Source organism: Ovis aries, chromosome 12 (genome assembly GCF_016772045.2).
Source record: "Ovis aries strain OAR_USU_Benz2616 breed Rambouillet chromosome 12, ARS-UI_Ramb_v3.0, whole genome shotgun sequence".
In the NCBI taxonomy this organism is placed as follows: Eukaryota; Metazoa; Chordata; class Mammalia; order Artiodactyla; family Bovidae; genus Ovis; species Ovis aries.
Genome location: NC_056065.1, coordinates 60099035 through 60122688, shown reverse-complemented (window position 1 = coordinate 60122688; position 23654 = coordinate 60099035). Strand labels below are relative to the sequence as shown.

The following is a 23654-nucleotide window of genomic DNA, read 5'->3' as shown; positions in this document are numbered from 1 at the left end:
AACAAGAACAGATAATTTTTCAGGTCACTGTTCAGGTTTACATAGAGTTTTGGTCTGCTGCTGCTGCTGCTAAGTCGCTTCAGTCGTGTTCGACTCTGTGCGACCCTGTAGACGGCAGCCCACCAGGCTCCACCGTCCCTGGGATTCTCCAGGCAAGAACACTGGAGTGGGTTGCCATGTCCTTCTCCAGTGCATGAAAGTGAAAAGTGAAAGTGAAGTCGCTCAGTCCTATCCGACTCTTAGCGACCCCATAGATTGCAGCCTACCAGGCTCCTCAGTCCATGGGATTTTCCAGGCAAGAGTACTGGAGTGGGTTGCCATTGCCTATTCTGAGTTTTGGTCTGGATAAGGACCAAGTCTAGATCCTAATCTTTGATTGATTCACTGTGACATCACGGCAAGATACCCTCTCCAAACAAATGGTGCTGGTGGTGGTTTACTCCCTGAGTCCTGTCTGACTCTTGTAACCCCATGGACTGTAGCCAACCAGGCTCCTCTGTCCTTGGGATTACCTTTGTCTAAACTCATTTGCAAAATAAGAAATGAAAATACTCCCATTTCAGAGATATATAAAGAGAAATAATTTTTCAAAAAACAACTTTTTCTTGTCCTTGATGAAAATATTTTCACTGCCTTCATCAGTAAACTTTAATCTTTTAGGAGTTTTCAAAATGACTTGTTAATAAATGACTTACAACCTCATTGCACATGTCTATGAATACACTGAAAGTGAAAGTGAAGTCAGTCGCTCAGTCCTGTCCAACTCTTTGCAACCCCATGGACTGTAGCCTACCAGGCTCCTCTGTCCACAGGATTTTCCAGGCCAGTACTGGAGTTGGTTGCCATTTCCTTCTCCAGGGGATCTTTCCGATCCAGGGAGCAAACGTGGGTCTCCTGCATTGCAGGCAGATGCTTTACCGTCTGAGCCACATTAAACTCATCAAATGGTATATTTAAATAGATGCGTTGTAATGAATTATATCTCAATAAAGTGATACTCAATGCTTTATTTTGCTTGATTTTTAAAACTAAATGTATTATTTTGATTTTCAACATTAATTGTATTGAAACTAATAATTAGTATTAAAATGCTTTATACTGTCAAGCCATCTAATTATCATTACCATTGGTTTTTTCCTTACCATTATCCCCATTTATTCTTATTTCAAATTCTTTGTAGAGTCTTGCTATATTTTTCAAAATTTCCTCCATGAGCTTCTGCTCTGGTGGTATATTTCCCTCCATACTTTTATGGCGACCAAATATCCCAAGCCCAATATCTGTCCAGTTTTCCTGTAACCGTTTAATAATCTTGAGAGAATCATATTTTGACACTAGAAGATCCCCAGAAAATTTGTCTCTGTCTTCAATCAACATCTGGAGAGTGAAAAGGGGACGAGGAAATTAGTACATTATTCACTAATGATTTCATCAAAGTCTACTCAGGTGACTCCCAAATATTTGGGAGTTATATATCTTATTCATCATATCATTTCCTCATATGACATACATTCTATTTTTAAAATTAAAATGAATTTAAATTAATTTTGATATTCTACAAGATAACCCATAGTTTACCAAGAAGAAATAATTATATTCAGTCCTATGTAGGTAAAAATATTAGTGAGAGGCAATTAAGCCTCAGAGAGCTGAGCATGTATAATCACTATTTGCTTTGATAAGGATGTAATATTTCTCTTTATATGATCCCCACTATACTGGGAAAGTTCCTAGAATGTATAAGTTTTCGTTTGTTTAACCCAAAGTACAAGTGATATACCTGACATATCAATTAAGTATTTGTGGAAAAAATAAGTTACAATTTATATATAAAGCTTGCCATTATTTCAAGACTCAGATAATGTAAACAAATCATCCACACTTATTAGCAACCAGTATTGGAAAGCATTGTAGCAGAGCAATTGAGAGACGGACTCGGCCATTTACCATTTATAGGTAACTAAGGCAAGTTACTTAACATCTCTAATCTTCAATTTCCACATCTGGAAGATGGGGGATTACAGAACCTGCATCAGGTGGATACCATGAAGAAAAAGTATAATAACATATGGAAAGCACCTTCAGCCTGACAAGTTAATGAATGAAAATTACTACTATTCCTACTAAAAAAAAGAAGCATGATTTTTTCAGTTTTATCTATGCAATGTCAAAGAGATGAACATTAAAAAAAATAAGTCACTAAACTAACTATATTGTATGTATGACAACAAACATTTTCAATTCTGCTCAAATCATTCCAAAAGAAAAGAAAATGGTTTCTTGGGATTGGATGAGATTTCATTAGGTCATGAGTTTGATGTTAACATTTGAAGGAATTCTTTGGCCACCTGATGCAAACAGCTGACTCATTTGAAAAGACCCTGATGCTGGGAAAGATTGAGGGCAGGAGGAGAAGGGGATGACAGAGGATAACATGGTTGGATGGCATCACCGACTCAATGGACATGGGTTTGGGTGGACTCCAGGAGTTGGTGATGGACAGGGAGGCCTAGCGTGCTGTGATTCATGGGATCGCAAAGAGTCGGACACAACTAAGCGACTGAACTGGACTGAATATTGTATTTTCCCTTACCAGACTACTGTAAGAGGATAGCAGTTTGACTAGCAAAATGAAGCCTATTTTCAAAGTTTGAAAAGATTACTTTAAAAAGACATTATTAATAAACAAAGTGCGCTCTATATATACAATTCAACCTTAAGAAAGCAGCAAGTTCTGATAAATGCTGCAATGTTGGATAAACCTTGTGGGAATTATGCTGAAGAGAATAAGTCAGTCACAAAAGGATTAATTCTACATGATTTCATTTATATGAGGTGCCTAGAGTAGTCAATTTATAAAGACAAAGTAGAATGGCGGTTGCCAGGGGCTGGAGGGAGGAGGAAATGGGAAGTTACTGTTTAATAGGAAGAATTTCAGTTCAGGAAGATGAAAAAGTTCTGGACATGGATGGAGATGATGGTTGTACAACAAAAGGAATGTACTTAAGGCTACTGACCTGTACATAAAAATGATGTAAATGGTAAGTTTATGTTATGTATCTTTTACCACAGGTTTTAAAAAGATGTTACTAATTTTTAAAGTCCAATGTGTCCTTAAGACAAAAGCCAGGTACATGAGAGGCACAGATGTTGTTTATGTCTGACAATTAGATGAGAGAATCAGAACTATCTTAATTGCCACCCAAGTATCTTTTCCTAATCTTTTTACTGACAACCTAACTTTATTTGACCCCAAAATCTAAAAAACAGAACTGAGAACAGAATATTTAAGAGTATTTTTTAAAGCCTCTGTAGTTTTAATGTTTTCCTTGTCATTCATAAAACCTAACATGGCATTTTTAAAGGATGAGATATGATTCAGTTGTAGGTAAGAAGTAACAAGTTTGCAAACAGCATTTTGATTACCAAGTTGTTTACTAGAAAGTCTTACCATTAGCCACCGCTTGAAGTCTGGAACGACTGATTCAAGTGTCTTTTGTTTATGGGAGGATAAAATGTCTTTTTCACTGAAAGAAGGAAAAAGAGCGAGAGTGTGGTCTCAGGGCAAGGTATAAACAAAGAAAATCATGAATCCACACATAATATAACAATTAATAATCTACTTCTCCCTAATGATTTTCCCAAATGCCTTCCAGGTTCAGCCTCTCCCTCACAGGCATTCATTTTAAAATTGACAAATACAATATAAATTCAGAACATAATCAGACCTGAGGAAGCAAGTTACAGGGTCAGAAGCCATGGCAATATTAAAAGGGTAGCCTCTGGGTCCTCAGCATCCAAAATTAGGTCATCATAGGAATAATTCCTGCTGAACACAGTGGCCAAAGCAATATATAAAGAGAAAGGAAACCTAAAGAATAATTAAGACTCAACATTTAGGTCAGGAGCCCCAACTTCTGGTTAAAAAATTAAAAAGTGTTTCCTTTAGTATCTTTTGAAGCCTCACAAGAAGAAAGCTCTTGATAAAGTCCTTCCTGAGGAGAAAGGAGAAGAAAGCCATTGCCACCTGTGCTCCTCTCCCAGCTGAGAGTCAACAAGCAGAAGGTGCCCAGTGGCAGCAGCAACCGGCTTGGATATACACCAGCTTCTGCTGCCACTTCCCAATCTACTAACTGGAACACCTCTTAGACGATATGAAAAATTGAAACTATTCTTCTCAGTTCGACATGGAAATAGTACCTAAATGTGTTTCCTCAACAGACAAAGCATCTTAAAGTTAAAAAAAAAAAAAAAAAACTTTAGAAAACATTGAGCCCAGCCTGCATTTAAAGTATGAAAAGTGAAAAAGTGAAGTCACTCAGTTGTGTCCAACCCTTCGTGACCCCGTGGACTGTAGCCCGCCAGGCTCCTCCGTCCATGGGATGTTCCAGGCCAGAATACTGGAGTGGGTTGCCATTTCCTTGATTCCCACTAACCTTGGCTATGATTTAGTCAACCAGCCTCCACCTAACTACTTTATAGGCAGCTTCTTCCATTATCAAAGTTCTGTTACAAAGTATGATATCCAATCAAAACCAACCTCCTAATAACTGCCAGTCATTGATTCCACTTCTCTGCACATGCACTATGCTACAGAATTTGCAGATGAATCCACATATGAAGTGTGCCAACAGACATTAAGTTGATTTTAAAAAGAGAGTAAAGAAAAGAAAAAGAGTTGGATTTCAATGGAAGCAGCAGCAGTTTGGTACAGGGATCAGTATGATCAATATGATATAAGACCATTCAAGCTCCTAGAAGGATTGTGCCCTTGTAGGACCAGCTGGTTACCTCACCAAAATCAATGTCAGAGTAATTACAAGGTAAAAGAGAAATGAGATATAACGAGAGAAAGATCTAGACTGAGTTATCAAACATGATGTCATATAATCAGAAAAACAAGATTCTTGGAAGACCCACGTATTATTTCTGAAGAACTGCTGCCATTTGACAAGGCCATCCTTAATACTTTGCAATCTCTCCCTTGTAGCCTCTTCATTTTGCTCCACTTCCTGTTGAAATTTATTCACTAAATTTCTCCATTTCTGTGTCAACTTCTGCAATAGTGCAAGGTCTGAAGTGTCCTAGATAAAATGCACAGAATTGAACCACTTACTCATTTATCCATGTAACAAATACTTACTAGCATGCACCAGGCCATTATTAATACTGTTAATACTAGAGACATTCATAGAAAATGGATCAAAAAATTGAACAGATATTCCTCTTTCAAAATATCAGTGACGCGATTATATAGTCCCTTTGGTGGTGAATTTTTCCACAGTAAAAAAAAAAAAATTAGAATCAAGATTTTTTTTCCGTTGCAATATGAGCCCAGTTTCCTCACAGGACTTGGCAGGCTGGGCAGTACATTCGAAAGAATAGGAATTTCAAAGTTAAACAGAACCAAATGTAAATCCTAGTCATTTATTGGCTTGGGGGATATTATTTAATTTCAGATTAATTTTTCTTTTCCAAAAAATAAAGACCCTAATATATATCTCACAGGATTGTTGTAAGAATTAAATGAAATGACTAGTGTAAATGATTTAACTCTAGAAACATACTAAATGCCAATTCCTTTCTTTGCAACCAAATGCGCTCACTGAACTTGCCTGTCAAATTGCATAGAATACATCAATAATCCAATTATTTCAATGACCATTTTTGTTTAAGCACTATAACTCTGTAAGTAACATCTGCAGTGTTAACTTAGATAAATTACTCAAATTGCTCGAATCAGAAGACAAATAAAAAGAACAGCCTTTATTCACTTTTCCTTAGGTTTTTCATTCTGCCCCCAATAAAGCACAAATATAAACTATATTTAAAATTTAGTCTTATAAACTAACAAAGGCTTCTTGCAGTTTCAACCCTCAATAGGTGAAGTCTCTTTTTCCATGACTCAAGTGAATCGAGCTTTACCTTAGATGATAGCAGTACGATGAAATGCTTAGTATAATTATTCCAGCCTTTTTCATTGAGGTAAAGTCTTTTAGCCAACAGGACTTTATTTCTTTCAATTACCTATTTTTAGAAAGTACTAAAATTAGGAACCTAAAACATTAACTAACCATTGTAATTTATTAAACCCAAACCAGTTTCACATATCAATTTTTCACTGAATCATTAATTCGATGACAACTTCTTTTTTAAATCATGAACTAATTTGAATCACAAATCCATGTTTTCTTAAACTACTGAACTGGAACCAAACTGAACATGGTATACAGCAGAGGCTCTCAAACAATTTTATCTCAAAACTCCTTTACATTTTTAAAAATTACTGAGAACACCAAAGAGCTTTTATTTACATGGATTATATATACTGCTATTTATTGCTTTGGAAATTAACTGAAATTATTTAAAATATACATTTGTTAATTCACATAAACATTAATAAACCCATTGTATTTTCAAGTTTTTTCTTAAAAATAACTATGTTTTCTAAAACAGAAACTTGAAAAGAACATACAATTTCACATTTTACAAATCTCTTTAGCGTTTCCTTAATAGAATAGGGCTGTATTTTCATTTGTTTTTGAATTCAATCTGTTTGTAATATCCCAAACCATGTAGCTGCAAGAAATATCCACTGTACATTCACATGAGAATGAGAAAAGGCAAATATCAACAGTGTTACAATGAAACTCCTTTTGACCTCATGAAGAGTCTTATGGACCTCCAAGGGGGTCACATTTGAGAACCACTGATATACTAAATCAATTATAGTCATTCAATGAATAACTGACTATTCAAGATACTGTGTATATAGTGGTAAACAAGAGACATAGTCCTTATTTTTAGGGAGTTGACATTATAGCTGTTATTTCCTATTGTTCTTGCTCAGTCAGACTCACTTGTGTCCGACTCTGCAACCCCATGAACTGCAGCACACCAGGCTTCTCTGTCCATCACTATCTTTCTGAGTTTGCTCAAACTCATGTCCATTGAGTCAGTGATGCTATCCAACCATCTCATCCTCTGTCACCCCCTGCTTTCCTTTTGCCCTCAGTTTTTCCCAGCATCAGGGTCTTTTTAAATAGTCAGTTTTTCACATCAGGTGGCCAAAGTATCAGAGCTTCAGTTTCAGCATCAGTCCTTCTATGAACATTAAGGGTTGATTTCCTTTAGGATTGACTGGTTTGATATCCTTGCAGTCCAAGGGACCCTCCAAGAGTCTTCTCCAGCACCACAGTTCGAAAGCATGAATTCTTCGGCCCTCAGCCTTCTTTATGGTCCAACTCTCACATTCATACATGACTACTGGAAAAACCATTGCTTTGACTTGCCGGACCTTTGTTGGCAAACTGATGTCTCTGCTTTTTAATACACTGTCTAGGTTTGTCATACCTATTCTTCCAAGGAGCAAGCATGATGATCTAATACAAAACCCCACTAGTTCAAGGTATTCTTCTATAGGAATCTCTTACCAGTGGTCAAGTTCTCTGCTGTTTAAATACTTCTAGATGAGGTAACTCCCTTGTTTTTTTTCTCCCACTGAACATACTAGTTCCCAGATTTGTTTCTTTTTTCTTTTAAATTAAAGTATAATTGAGACCCTGATCCTGGGAAAGACTGAAGGCAGGAGGAGAAGGGGATGACAGAGGATGAGATGGTTGGATGCCATCACCGACTCAATGGACACAAGTTCGAGTGAACTCCGGGAGTTGGTGATGGACAGGGAGCCTGGAATGGTGCAGTCCATGGGATCACAAAGAGTCGGACACAACTGAGCTACTGAACTGAACCGAACTGATGTATAATATTACATGTTTCAGGTGTACAACATAGTGACTGACAATTTTTAAAGGTTATATTCCATTTGTAGTTATTATAAAATATTGACAATATTCTTTGTGCTATATGATATATCCTTGTGGTTCCAACCAGTCCATTCTAAAGGAGATCAGTAGTGGGTGTTCTTTGGAAGGAATGATGCTGAAGCTGAAACTCCAGTACTTTGGCCACCTCAAGCGAAGAGTTGACTCATTGGAAAAGACTTGATGCTGGGAGGGATTGGGGGCAGGAGAAGAAGGGGATGAAAGAGGATGAGATGACTGGATGGCATCACCGACTCGATGGATGTGAGTTTGAGTGAACTCCGGGAGCTGGTGATGGACAGGGAGGCCTGGCGTGCTGTGATTCATGGGGTAGCAAAGAGTCGGATATGACTGAGCGACTGAACTGAACTGTGGCTTATTTTTCTATCTATAGTAGTTCATACTTCAATTCCCTTCCCCTACCTTGGCCCTCCCCCTTTCGCTCTCCTCACTGGTAACCACTAGTTTATTCTAACTGTGAGTCTGTTTCTTTTACAGGTTTGTTTCTTATATCATATATTTACTGTCACAATTGTTTCTCTGGACATATCAATGTCTCTTTTAAAGTTCTGCATCAGAATAGAACTTTCACGTCAGAGATGAGATCTGACTATTCCAGAGGAAAGTAGGACAACATTTTCAATGTGTTTAGGGTCATAATTTTCTGTTAATATTGTAATTTCCAGATGTGACATTAGGCAATCAACCAGGAAACAATGAATACTGTATTGTGGGACGTTGCTATAATACTTTCCTAAAGCATCTTGTCATTGTCAACAGGCTGCTATATTTCAATTCAGTTGTCATCTTGGGTACCAAAGTATTAAATAATAGAACCAAAGTGACTTATCCAGTGATCATAATACAGTTAAATCATTTAAAAAAAGAACCACTTTCCCTAATTTATTAATATCTAATTAAAGTTGAAAGTTTTAACACATTCACAAACAATAGAAATAGAATACCTGCTCATACTCATAGGTTCTGGTGAAAAAAAGAGCCCTTAATTGGGCAATAGACAGGTACCCAGTAGAGAAGAAACAAGAGAAAAAAATACTTTTCCTTTTCAAGGCTTAGAATAGTTGCATTATTCATTAATTAAATATATATCTTCATTTCTAAAGATTTTGTCTACATGAAAACAACCTAAATGTCCAATGATAGACGAATGGATAAAGAAGATGTGGTACACACACACATACACACACACACAAACACACACATACAAACACATACACACACACATACACACACAAACACACATACACACACAAACACACATACACACACAAACACATACACACACAAACACACATACACAAACACACACATACACACACAAACACACATACACACACACACAAACACACATACACACACTGAGATATTACTCAGCCATTAAAAAGAATGAAATGCCATTTGCAGCAACATTAATGGACCTAGAAATTGTCATACCAAGTGAAGCAAGTCAAACAAAGACAAGTATCATATGATGTTCATATGTGGAATTTTTTTAAAAAATTGTACAAAAGAACCAATCTACAAATAGAAATAGAGTCACAGATGTAGAAAACAAATATGGTTACCAAGGAGGAAAGAGGGGATGGAAGGGATAAATTGGGACACTGAGACTGACATATACACACTAATATATATAAGACAGATAACTTGTAATGACCTATATTGGAATAGGATTTTAAAAAGAGTGGATATAAATATACATATAACTGATTCACTTTGCTGTACAGGAGAACTAACACAACATTGCAAATTAACTATATTCCAATACAAACTAATTTTTTAAAAATAAATAAAAATTAACAAAAATTTTTATGAAGATGTGGTATGTATATATATATACACACATATACATACATATATATAATATACATAATAAAATATTACCTAATCATTAAAAAGAATGAAATAATGCCATCTGCGGCAACATGGATGGACCTAGAGATTATCAAGGGCTTCCCTGGTAGCTCAGCTGGTAAAGAATCCACCTGCAATGCAGGCGACCCCAGTTTGATTCCTGGGTTGGGACAATCCGCTGGCGAAGAGATAGGCTACACACTCCAGTATTCTTAGGTTTCCCTAGTGGCTCAACTGGTAAAGAATCAGCTTGCAATGCAGGAGACCTGGGTTCGATCCCTGGGTTGGGAAGATCCCCTGGAGAAGGGAATAGCTACCCACTCCAGTATTCTGGCCTAGAGAATTACAACTGAGCGACTTTCACTTTCCCTTTCAGAGATTATAGTGCTAAGTGAAGTCAGAAGCAAAGACAAGTAACATGATATCACTTACATGTGGAATTAAACACAAACAAACATATCTACAAGACAAAAATAGACTCAGAGGTATAGAGAAAAGATTTGTGGTTGCCAAGGAAGAAAGAGAGTCAGGCTGGGAAGGACTGGGAGTTTGGAATTAGCAAATGTAAACTATTATATATAGGCCAGATAAACAATAATGTCCTATACTGTATAGCATAGGGAGCTCTATTCAATATCCTGTGATAAACCATAACAGATAAGAAGATGAAACAAGAATGTCTATATATGTATAACTGAGTCACTGTGCTGTACAGCAGAAATTAAATACAACATTATAAATCAAGCATACTTCAACAAAAATTTTAAAATAAAACAAAATTTTTGTCTAGATTATTGAAAATTATAAAATGAAACTTTATCTAGCCAAAAAAGAAGTTGATTTCAGATGAAACAACCTTTACGGATAATTCATATGTAGCTGAGCTCCAGATATCTCTTTCTGCCATTAACTGTTTAATATCACTCTCCATCCTTTCTCTTTGTAATGTATATAAGTCATGATATTCTTCTACAATTCTAAAAGAAAAATTAAAAAACAGATACATAAATACATATCTCAAAAAAATAACTTTGTTCTAAAGCAGGCTGTTCCTTTAAAACTCATCATAAGGTAATTATGGCATAACTGCTGGATATATTAGTAACATTAACATACAGGAAAATAGAAGAAAAAATAGTCACATTTCATGTATAAACCTTATAGAGGTCTTAAGGAAAAAGTTTAATATATTGTTCCCTGCTCTAAACACTTTTCATCATATTCTTCTTTATTCTCTAGAATTTTCACACCATGGTATTCTAGTGGTATAACAAGACATTTAATAAAAACTTCTAAATACATGTAGTAGTAATATAACTGTTTTTAGCTTTTTTTCTCATTGAATTTAGGATTCTTTACTAAGAAGATACAAAGGCACAAAGCCCAATAATTGTGAACTATATTTTAAAATTATATATAATTAGCATAAGATTTAAAGAAATTCTCTACCAATCAAAAGCTTAAGTTTAATTAATTAAGTACCTTTATCTTAAATCTTTTTTCTTCATGTTTACCAAAATATATCTTTTCCTCCTAACTGAATTAAAAGCCCTTCCAAGATTAAATACAAACACAGAAGTTATAAAGTGATTGGCAGCTTTTTACAAACCTTTTGAAACACTTCCTCCTAAAGAATATTAGGGCTTCCCTGGTGGCTAGGTGGTGAAGAATCTGCCTGCCAATGTAGGAGACGCAGATTCTATCCCTAGATGGGGAAGATCCCCTGGAGAAGAAAACGACAACCCACTCTAGTATTCTTGCTCAGAAAAATTCCATGGACAGAGAAGCTTGGTGGGTTACCGTTCATGGGGCCTCAAAAGAGTTGCACATGACTTAGCAACTAAACAACAACAAGGACATTAACTTTTCTGAAACAATAAAAAGCTAGTGACATAAAATTCTTCTGATTTCATTGAAAGCCATTAACCACCAAAATCAGTTCCTAAAGCCTCCTTCTATTTGGAGACTTCAACTTGTTCAAACTGCAAAAAAATTAATCACCATAGATGTCATGCAGATGAATATACATGTAAAAATTCAACAAGCTATAACCTTAACAGCTACACACTAAAATTAATGCACTAGCTACGCACTAAACTTAATGACCCTTGTTTATAACAGCCAAAGAAAAAATGCAGAAATAACCTTAATGTCCAAAAACAAGGGACTGGCCAAATAAAATACATAATGTAGCTCTCTGATGAAAATACTCTGTTGCTAATTAAAGATCATGTTCTTAATAGTGTACTGCATAGGAAAAATTTTTGTGTAAAACATAAAACAAGAATACCCAAATGATAATGGTCTATATTCAGCTTTATATGATTTTTAAAAATATATATAGAAAAAAGAAAAACATATTGAAATAGTAATAGTAGTTAACTCTAAAAGAATTGTGAATGCTCTTTATTTTCTTATTTATGTGTATCTGTTTTCCAAATTTTCAACAAAATAATCATAATAAAAATATTACCTGTAATTTCTAATCACACGCAAAACACAAACCATCCTACTTCAGAACCACCAATGTTTAAAGAAAGTGAGACCTTTTTCCTCTCTTTTCTTCCCCTTCTCTTTGATTTTAGAAGATGTTTTATTCTTATAATGGACATTAGCACAAAAGAAGGTCTAGTTTATTTTTTTAATTCATTCAACAAATATCTGTTCAGTGCCTGCTATATCCCAAGTAATATTCAAAATTAAACAAAAACTAAAAATAAACTTTGCCCTTATAAAGTTTATTTAGAAGAGCTAATGAATAAATTAAAGTAAAACATACTGTATTAAGTAGTGATAGTGCTGTGGATAAAAATAAGTAAGATAAAGGGGATTAAGAATATGAAGTGTATTACAATTTTAAATAGAGGGGTCAGGAAAGACTGTATTGATAAGACATTTGAGCAAAGGTCCAAAAGAAGGAGGGAGGAAACCATACAGCTGCCTGGGGGAGAAGGACTCCAGGGCCTGAAGCAGGCCACCCTAGTGTGTTTAAAGAACAGCTCAAAGACAAGCAGACTTAGAATAAAGCAGAAGTCAGAGGAATTCTGGTAGGATAAGTCCTGTGATTTTTAAAAAATTTTGAACAGAGAAATGACATCATTTGAGTCAAGTGTTAAGAGATCACACTGGCTGGTGTGTGGAGAACAGACTCACAAAGTGTAAAGGCGGAAGTAAAAAGGCCATTTAGAAGTTTATTGTAATACCCCAGGCAAGAGATGCAGATGGTAGTAGTTAAAGCAGTGACGATTCTGTATATATAACGAAGGGAGAGCTGACAGAATTTGCTAATGGAGACATGTGAGATTTGAGAGAAAAAAGGGATCAAGGCTAATGCCAGGACTTTTTGCTGGAGAAACTAGAAGGAGGGAGTTGCCATTAACTGAAAGGGGAAGAGCATGTGGGAAGAGCAGATTTGAGGGGAAGAACAGGAATTCAGTTTGGAAATGTTAAGCATCTAAGCCAAAACGTTAAGGCTGTTGAATACATGTCTGGGATTCAAAGAGAAGACTGAAGCTAGAGATACAAATTCGTGGACATGGTTGAAGCTGGAGATAGAAATTTGTGAATTGAGACTATATAGATGATGGCATTAAAGCCACAAAACTGAATAGATTCACCTAGGAAATGAGTATAGAAAGAAGAAAGATCCAAGAATGAGCATGCCAACACTTAGAAACTGGTGAGATGCAGGCAGAGAAAACAAACTTATGGTTAACCAAAGGGAAAAGGGAACGGAGAAGGACAAATTGGGACTTTGGGATAAGCAGATACAAAATCCTATATATAAAACAGATAAACAGGATCCTACTGTATTATACAGGGAACTATGTTCAATATCCTATAATAAACCATAATGGAAAGGGATATGAAAAAGTATATTTATATATATATTCTATCTCCAGCTTATATATATATACATATATACACACAAAGCTAGTGGAGGCAATAGAATCCCAGTTGAGCTATTTCAAATCCTAAAAGATGATGTTGTCAAAGTGCTGCACTCAATATGTCAGCAAATTTGGAAAACTCAGCAGTGGCCACAAGGCTGGAAAAGGTCAGTTTCCATTCCAATCCCAAAGAAAGAAAATGGCAAAGAATGCTCAAACTACCACACAATTGCACTCATCTCACATGCTAGTAAAGTGATGCTCAAAATTCTCCAAGCCAGGCTTCAGCAATACATGAACCGTTAACTTCCAGATGTTCAAGCTGGTTTTAGAAAAGGCAGAGGAACCAGGGATCAAATTGCCAACATCCACTACATCATTGAAAAAGCAAGAGAGTTCCCAAAAAAACATCTATTTCTGCTTTACTGACTGTACCAAAGCCTTTGACTGTGTGGATCACAATCAACTGTGGAAAATTCTGAAAGAGATGGGAGTACCAGACCACCTGACCTGCTCTTGAGAAACCTGTATGCAGGTCAGGAAGCAACAGTTAGAACTGGACATGGAACAACAGACTGGTTCCAAATAGGAAAAGGAGTACGTCAATGCTATATATTATCACCCTGCTTATTTAACTTATATGCAGAGTACATCATGAAAAATGCTGGGCTGGAAGAAGCACAAGCTGGAATCAAGATTGCTGGGAGAAATATCAATAACCTCAGATATGCAGATGACACCACCCTTATGCAGAAAGTGAAGAACTAAAGAGCCTCTTGATGAAAGTGAAAGAGGAGAGTGAAAAAGTTGGCTTAAAGCTCAACATTCAGAAAACGAAGATCATGGCATCCGGTCCCATCACTTCATGGCAAACAGATGAGGAAACAGTGGGTGACTTTATTTTGGGGGGCTCCAAATCACTGCAGATGGTGACTGCAGCCATGAAATTAAAAGACGCTTACTCCTTGGAAGGAAAGTTATGACCAACCTAGACAGCATATTAAAAAGCAGAGACATTACTTTGCCAGCAAAGGTCCATCTAGTCAAGGCTATGGTTTTCCAATAGTCATGTATGGATGTGAGAGTTGGACTATAAAGAAAGCTGAACACCGAAGAATTGATGTTTTTGAACTGTGGTGTTGGAGAAGATTCTTGAGAGTCCCTTGGACTGCAAGGAGATGCAACCAGTCCATCCAAAAGGAGATCAGTCCTGGGTGTTCATCAGAAGGACTGATGTTAAAGCTGAAACTCTAATACTTTGGCCACCTGATGCTAAGAACTGACTCATTTGAAAAGACCCTGATGCTGGGAAAGATTGAGGGAAGGAGGAGAAGGGGATGACAGAGGATGAGATTGTTGGATGGCATCACTGACTCACTGGACATGAGTTTGGGTAGGCTCTGGGAGTTGGTGATGGACAGGGAGGCCTGGTGTGCTGTAGTTCATGAGGTTGCAAAGAGTTGGACATGGCTGAGCGACTGAACTGAACTGAACTGAACTGATACACACACACACACACACACACACACACACACACACACACACACAAAACTGAATCACTTTGCTCTGCACCAGAAACTAACACAACACTGTAAATCAACTATACTTCAAATAAATAAATAGAAATTGGCGAGATGAAAGGAACCTGTAAGGGATATCAATAAGGAGGCAAGAGTAAAGTAGCAGCAAAACTAGGACAGCATAATATACTAAAAGACATTGTTTTAAGTAAAAGCAACTGGTCAGTTATGACAAATGCTGCTGTAAGTCAAGCTAAATGAGAACTGAGAATGGGCCTTTGGATATAATAATATGGAAGTCAATGGTGACTCTGACAAGTGCAATTTGGTGGAATGGTGCGGTTGAAAGCCTGACTGGAGTGGGTTCAAGTGATAACAGGAGGACAGAGTAGAGAAAAAGGAGAATGACAACCTTTTGAGGAAGTCTGTTGTAAGGGGAACAGAGAAATGGAGCCACAGCTAGAAGGGGATTTGTCGTCCTCAGAGACTTGGAAGTTTTTGTGTATGGTTTTGGGGTCTGGGGAAGGGGGGTTCTCTTTTGTTATTATTGTTTTTAAGATAAGCGCAATTACAGCATATTTGTTTACTGGTGTGACTGATCAAGTAGAGGGAAATATTAATGATACAGGAGAAAGAGGGAATATTTGCTGCAAATATCAAGAGTACTTGAAGAGTGGATGTAATAGGACACAAATGGAGAGACTGACCTTAGAAAGGAGACAGTTTATCCACAGTGAGAGAAGGAAAGAGCAAATGTATGAGCACAGACGTAGCGGGGTGGGGAGATGAGAGAACTGAGCTCTGTCTTCAATTTGCTTCTGTATTTTAGAAAGCAAGGTCATCAGCTCAGAAAGAGGATGGAGAGGTAATATCAGAGATCAGAGGATAAAAGACAGAGTATAAGGTAGTTATTTACTACGATAACAAGGATGACTTAGCTACAGAAAACAGTAGTACATTCAGTGGACAAAAAATGATCAAGGTACCCCTCATTCTAGCAAGCGACAAAACAGAATACAAGTCAGAAAGTTATTTTTGAATTTATATTTTATATAAATTTGTGTTTTTCTTGACATTTAGAAAATATGGTCACTCTTTAACATGTTAAAAAAAAAGCAAAAGATAATGCTGGATTAAAAGGCACACAGAATAAGATACAATGTGTGGTACTAGATTGGGTACTGGTTTGGACAACCCAATGTAAAATTCATTTGGGGAATAATTAAGAACATTCAAATAGGAATTGGGTGAGGACTTCTCTGGTGGTCCAGGGGTTAAGACCATGCTTTAAATGCAGGAGTCCCAGGTTCAACCCCTGCTCAGGGAACTAAGATCCCACATGCCACACAGTGCAGCCGAATAAATAAAGTTAAAAAAAAAAAAAAAAAGAATTGGGTAATATATCAGGTAAAAATTTGCTGAAACAAGTATGGATTATTGACTGAAAAAACAGGCTAACAGTATGTACAATACAACTTTGGTTTAAACAATGCACGTATGCACATATACACAGAAAAAATACCCATAAGAATATACACTAAGGTATTTACAGTAGTAATCTATAGGGAGTGAAACTGTGATTTTTTTAAAATTTATTTTTGATTGTATTTATTAATTTTCATAAAAGGCACATGTACTACTTCTATAATAATATAATATCTTAAATCAACTAAATATGAAATTAAAATGCAATGAGATTTATCTTTTGATACATACCCAAGAGCTTCCTAGTAATCAGAACTCTAACAGAAAATGAAATAGAAGAGAAGTTAGAAAACTACAGCCAGTGGGTCAGACCTGGCCCATCGCTTGTTTTAGTATACCCTATGAGTTAAGAACTTTACTTTAAAATTTTTTATGTATTTGATTTACTTTTTAATAGTTTTTAGTGGTGAAAAAACAATAGGAGAATAATATTCTGTAGTAAATGGAAATGTTATAAATTCAGATTTCAGTGTCAGTAAATAAAATTTTTTCAGAACACTGATGTTCTGGTATTGTCCTTGGCTGCTTCTGCACTACAATGGCACACATTGACAAAGGCAGAGTTGTATTAGAAACCATATCTCACCATCTGGCCCTTTATAGAAAAAGTCGGCTAAGTCCCTGAAATAGAATAATAACATTAGGACCTCAGTAGAGTCATTAACATCTAAAAGAGAACTAGACTCACATTACTAACTACTAACTTGGAAAATGCAAACAAAAACCAGATACATTTTCATATTTATAAGACTATAGAAGATATGAGCAAAAGGGAAATCTCATACACTGATTAGAGGATACACTGGTATAACTACTTTGGGGAGTATTTGGTAACATCTAGCAAGACAAGGTTAGAATATGCCATGACTCAGTAATTCCACTTCTAGGTTTTACACCCCTGGAAAACTTTCATACAAGGAGACACAAGATGTGTATTACAACAGTGTGTGGAAGAGTTAATATATACAATGAGCTTTATGTATATTAACTCCTTCCAGAACCGCTATAATTTTAAAAATTTTCAAATTCTTCTAAAAAATTTTATTTCTTGAAAGAAGGTGTGAAGCAAATATGACATAATGGCTAACATTTGGTAACTCACCTGGCATTCTTTTCAGCGTCTAAAAGAGCTTGTGCCAAATCTCTGTGGGCCTTCTCTGCTTCCTTTGTTAATTTTATATCATGTGCCCGAACCAGACACAGTTCCCTGAAATTGAGCAAGCCAATTTTATAGCCATAACTGAAGATTTTGAAAAAGTTTCTGCCTAGGAAATCAGATTTATACTCAGGAATCTTCTCAGTTATCATGCATATATCTCTTCCCAGTTTTTCTGCCCCATAAACCAAGGCAAGAAATCTAGTATTCATTCAAGTGAACTCTAACCAGGTTTAGCAATGGAGTCAGACTGGCTAGAAGAGGCAGAAAGATCTGGAGAGCTCTCTAGAATGGAGTGAGGGCAGATGCTGGCAGCCAAGGCCTTAAGGCTGCTCTATCCTACCCTCTGGCATGTCTATTCTATTGTCTTCATTCCTCCCACTAACATCTAGCCGATCACAAAATGTGATAGCTATGACACATACTGCTTATTCTCTTCGGGATTTGAACCTTAACATCCATAATCATGGCACTGCTCTGTAAACCAGATTAAGATAAGCACCTCTATTTTGAAAGGAAGAACAACTATCAAATATACACAGAGCCCTAGTTTTGTGTTAACCTATGTAACCCATGTCTCTGCATCTCTATCTAGGTCTTTCTGTTCTCTTGCAAAACATGAAATCAGAGTAAGAGAGCCTTTTAATCTCTACTTTCCCTGAGTATCTTTTACTCTCTTTAGAGACAAAGCTTTGATAAGCACAGTTTTTACCTGGTCAGTTCCTCAATCACATTCTTAAAATTGTACAGTTCTTCTAAAATGCGCTGGTCCATCATTCGCTGAGTTACCATGTCTTTGTAGAAGTCGATCATCTGCCGGGCAATTTGGTCAAGCATTTGTACATACCGCTCTCTGCATGAGAAAAAGGAAGACAAGACATCAGGCAGAAAGGAACAGGAGCCAGAAGGTATGTGAGAGAGAAAAGTAATTTTAAGGAAAGAAATAGTGAACAGACACTCATAAAAGCTATGCGCGAAGAACAAGCTAGAGAAAGACCTAGGCTGTGAATTCTTGCCATCTCATGAATAAATTCTGAATGCCGAGTGAATGAACTATGGAGAATTTTAAACAGAGTCATAGTTATTTGGAACATAATGTCTGAGATGTAGAACAAAACAACGACTTCTTCTATTTCTTCTTCTAATTTAGAAACTCTATGATGATAAAAACTATATCTTACATATTTATTCATTTACAACATCTGACAGTATCTTGAATAGAGTGGGATTTTTATAAATTAAATTCATGAATAAAACCACTTTTCTCAAATTGACCAAAATGTAGGACGCCAACTGTAAGTCCCTAAGTACAGTAATTTCTCTTGCTTCTGAACAACATCAAACAAAATATTTGGAAATGATTCTAGATGATAAACTATGAATACCATAACTGAGAAGTCTTCATTTATTTTAAAAGTGATCTAGGTATTATATTCTAAAAACTGAGACCCCAGGATTATAATATCTTTGTGTTGGAATAATCATTTGGTTGAATCTCTCACCCACTGACAAAAAGAATTATCCAGCCCTTGCTTACACACTTAAAGTGACAGGGAGTTAATCAGCTCAGTGTGCAGCTCATTCATTGGGAAGCATCAATTTTTAAAACGCTTTCTTTAGGGTTTTCCCTTATGGTGATACAGGAACAACACACTCTGAAGGGCTTTTCCATTAAAACACAACTACAGGATGAACCTAGAGCCTATTGTACAGAATGGAGTAAGTTAGAAAGGGAAAGACAAATATCATATATTAACGTATACATATGGAATCTGAAAGGCAGTACCAACAATCCTATGTGCAGGGCAGAAAAGGAGACGCAGACATAAAGAACAGACTTTTGGACACAGTCGGAGGAGGAGCGGATGGGATGATTTGAGAGAATAGCACTGAAACATACACATTTCCATGTGTAAAATAGACAGCCAGTGAGAGTTTGATGTATGACACAGGGAACCCAAAGCCGTGCTCTGAGACAACCTGGAGGGATGGGGTGAGGAGGGAGGGGGAGGAGGGTTCAGGAGGGAGGGGTTACACGCGTGCCTACTGATGATTCACGCTGATGTACGGCAGAGGCCATCACCATACTGTACAGTAATTATCCTCCAACACACACACAATTATATCCATGATAAAGCATACTTTCTGAAGTATTACCTCACTCGCAGAAAGAAACACAAGCCTCTAGAAATGGAAAAAAACAAAAACAACAACACAAGAGCAACAAACTAAATACAGTAAGCTAACAATGGGGTGGGAAGTGGTAACCAGTAAAAATTATTCACCAGGAAAACGCAAGATTAGAGGTGGCCCAGTAAAAGTGCTAGCGTTGGGTCCCAGAGACCAAGCCTTGGGCTTTCTTCAAAGCAGGCAACCTGGGTATAGGAGGAAGCCAGGATTCCAGGAGAGAAAAAATGCAAATCATCTCTTCAGGAAGCATCCATCATTTATACCCTAAGGATTTCATGGTTAAGATTAGCCAAATTATTAGTCACACAAGCAAAGATTGGAAAACACTCACAATTACACCATCATGAATGAGACTCAGAAGAAACAAAACGGCAAATAACTAATGAACTGATTCGTGACATACATGCTGAAGTATCTAAGGGAAATACACTGATGTCTGCCTTTTAAGTACACAAAATTGGTGGATAAATATCAGGATGGCTAGATAGATAAGCGATAAAGCAAGAAAAGTATATTAATGGAGAATCTAGATGTATGTAGGCTCACAGTAAAATTCTTTCCATTTTTATGTGTATATTTGAAAATTCCCATAAAATACTGGAAAAAATAACAACCAGAAAAAAAGTCAGGTGCCTGCATACAAACATAATGTCAACCAAAAATAATTACTGTGGTAGCCCTATTTCTGTGAGTCTTACTCAGCTTATAACCAGTCTGTCAGTTATTCTCCCCTTATAAAAAACAGCTATTATGAACCTCTGTTTCATATGAAACCCTCCTTCTACAGCAACAAGCCTGAGAGACAGTTGCATGAAAAGACACACACACAAGCTGATCAGAAAGACATAAAGCAGAAAACTAGTGATAAACAGACGGACAAGCAAACAGCTAGGGGCTGATGGAGAGTATTTCTGGGGCATGCGAGGTGTTACCATTTGCTGGGGATATCTATTGGATCCTCCCAAAATCTTGTGAAACAGGGAGGACTCTGTAAGATACCAGCCTGAGGACAACAGATGTCTTCCTCATTGAAGGTGAGGCCTAGTTCTTCAAAATAAACTCCTACCACAACAAAATAGTGGACATTAGATTATGCTGAACCGACAAAGTGTTTCACTATTCCACAAATACATCATGAATGTTCCCAGCAATCATCCTGAAACCTCATGGTTTATCCCCACCTACTGTGTATTCTTAAGTCCAACTCTACCCTATTCTAAATTCTTAGCTTTGAAGCCCTGTGTGCTGTGTTTAGTTGCTCAGCGTGTCCAACTCTTTGCAACCCCATGGACTGTTGCCCACCAGGCTCCTCTGTCCATGGGGATTCTCCCGGCAAGAGTACTGGAGCAGGTTGCCATTCCCTTCTCCAGGGGATTGTCCCAATCCAGGGACTAAACGCAAGTCTCCCACACTGCAGGATTCTTTACCCTCTGAGCCACCAGGGAAACCCATTTCAAGCCCTGTTCTGATCCTATTGCTGGCATTTTGAAGTTAGTATTTTTGTCTCCCTAGCGTCTGACTCCATTTTTGTTAAAGAATTCTGGCTTTGATTTCCCTGTCTCTTTCTGTCTAGACTTCCTGGAACAGGGGCCCACCCTATTTTGGCCTGTAAAAGCTAACTCCTAAAATCAGCTGGAAGAGTTCCACTCACATCAATTTCTCACTAAAGAAACTTTGGATACCGTCATCTAGTTCCTCTCCAACTGATTCCTCATCTGTCCTTCCTGACTTTGTTCTTGGAGTGACAACTCAGCCTTCATTTGTCCCCATCCTCATTCTGATTTGGCATTCTGCAGCTCTTGGTGGTGTTCCAACAGCTTACTCCTTAGCATTCTAATCCTGATCAGTCTCCTGCTAATGGCTTTGCTTCTAGTTAATGAGTAGTGTCACATAGGCACACTCTGTTTCCACAAATCAGACAGCGGACAAATAGGGCACATGTATACTGTTAATTCCCATTCAGGAGACGCAGATAATCAGAGAGATCTGATCATGTGCCTATGGTTCCAGGGCAAGGAAGCTGCAGATACGTAATCAGAACCCAGTATTCTACTATTCCTTTCAGCTTTTGGAAAGTACCATAGCCATAAGGAGAAGAATTATAGTCCTAATAGTATTTATAATCATAATCTATCATAATCATTTGTACTGAGCACCTACTTACTTCCGTGCTCTCATTTAAACCTCACCACAATTCTGTGAAGCATCTTAAGGCCTGAACCATAGTAGACACTCAGTAAATATCATTTACAAGTGAACAAAAAGACTGAAAATTTTCACATAGCTATTATCTTCATTTAGAGATAAGAAAACTAAGGCATAGATTTTTACCAAAGTCATACACCTAGATGATGCTTTAAAACCAGACTGGTCTGTCTTCAGAATCTATCTTTTTCTACCTTTTCACATAGCATTTCACTCCCCATCATAAAAGAAGAGGGTGTCAAACATCCCAACAGAAATCAACTTAAGGAAGTTCTCAGATAATATACTTTTACTATATAAAATAGAATAGAAATACACTTGGGTCCCTTATTATCAACAGAATAGAGACATATATTTTTGTGATTTTCTGAAAAACAGATATAAATATAATTCCAATACAAAATTCAGGAGGAAACTGGCATACTCCAGTAACAGCTCGAACCTGATTTTGGAGAGTAGTTCTCCTCTATCTGCACAGTCCACACTGACTTGTCGAATCAGTTCATGAAATACTGTGTTATAAATGGTCTGTTCCTTCTTCAGTATATGAAGCAGTTTGTGCATCTGGCAAAAGATAAGGAAGACAATCAGTATTTATTATAGTCTTGCCAGTAAAAGACATCCTAGGGGGTAAGCACTGGGAAGTTTTAGTGTAAGTTTTTGAAATACCTAGATTAATTTGCTCACTTACATTTTTCTTTATAAACATATATAAAAATGATACATCAATAAATCTAATCATGTACCTCTTTATACGATGCACTGAGAAAGTCACAATATTACTACTATGTTATACCAGCCAAAAATACATAGCCTGAATTGAATAATTACACATCAGACAAACCAAAATTGAGGAACATTCTGTAGATATCAAAGCTAAGAAAACCAAAGAACAGTTTCAGGAACATGACAACTAAAAGTACTGTGTGACCTGGGATCCTGAAATAGAGGGGGAAATAGCTATAAAAGCCATTACAGGTACAGTTAATAAAATTTGAAACTTGAATATGAACTGTAGTAGATAATATTTTCATATCAACATTAAATTTCCTGATTTTGAAAACTATATTATAGATATATAAGAGAATGTCCTTATTCATAGGAAACATACCCTAAAATGTTTGGTGATAAAGATGCATGAAGTTGCCAGCTTACTCTAAAATGGTTCAGGAAAATACCCATACACATGGAGGATGTATACAGAGAGAAAGAGAATGATAAAGCCAACAGGGCACAATGCAAACAATTAACGAATCTGGGTAAAGATTACATAGCAGTGCCTTATACTGAACTTGTCTATAAATTTCAAATTCTATAGAAATAAAACTACAAAATAAAAGAGAAATAGCCCCATAAAGAAAAAAAAATCTATATCTATATAAGACTGAAAAAGCCCTTTCATTAGGTGCAAAATAAAAAGTACAAGTGGTAAGAAACCATGGTTTAATTGGCAGTGTTTTTTAATGGTACATGAAATACAAGGGTTTTATAATCAATGGTGCCTTATATT

General features: G+C 36.7%; 1 protein-coding gene across 1 annotated transcript in view; it reads right to left on the bottom strand.

Annotated features, from left to right (window-relative positions):
• Positions 1-23654, bottom strand: part of AXDND1 (axonemal dynein light chain domain containing 1) — a 75983-nt gene that overhangs the window by 40329 nt on the left and 12000 nt on the right. Inside the window, exons 9-16 of the mRNA XM_004014094.6 lie at positions 22587-22708; positions 18462-18602; positions 17696-17800; positions 10555-10675; positions 5926-6027; positions 4921-5084; positions 3452-3527; positions 1143-1377 (exon numbers count right to left, since the gene is read on the bottom strand). Of these exons, the coding sequence (XP_004014143.2) occupies positions 1143-1377; positions 3452-3527; positions 4921-5084; positions 5926-6027; positions 10555-10675; positions 17696-17800; positions 18462-18602; positions 22587-22708 (1066 nt within the window). The remainder of the gene's footprint in view (positions 1-1142; positions 1378-3451; positions 3528-4920; positions 5085-5925; positions 6028-10554; positions 10676-17695; positions 17801-18461; positions 18603-22586; positions 22709-23654) is intronic.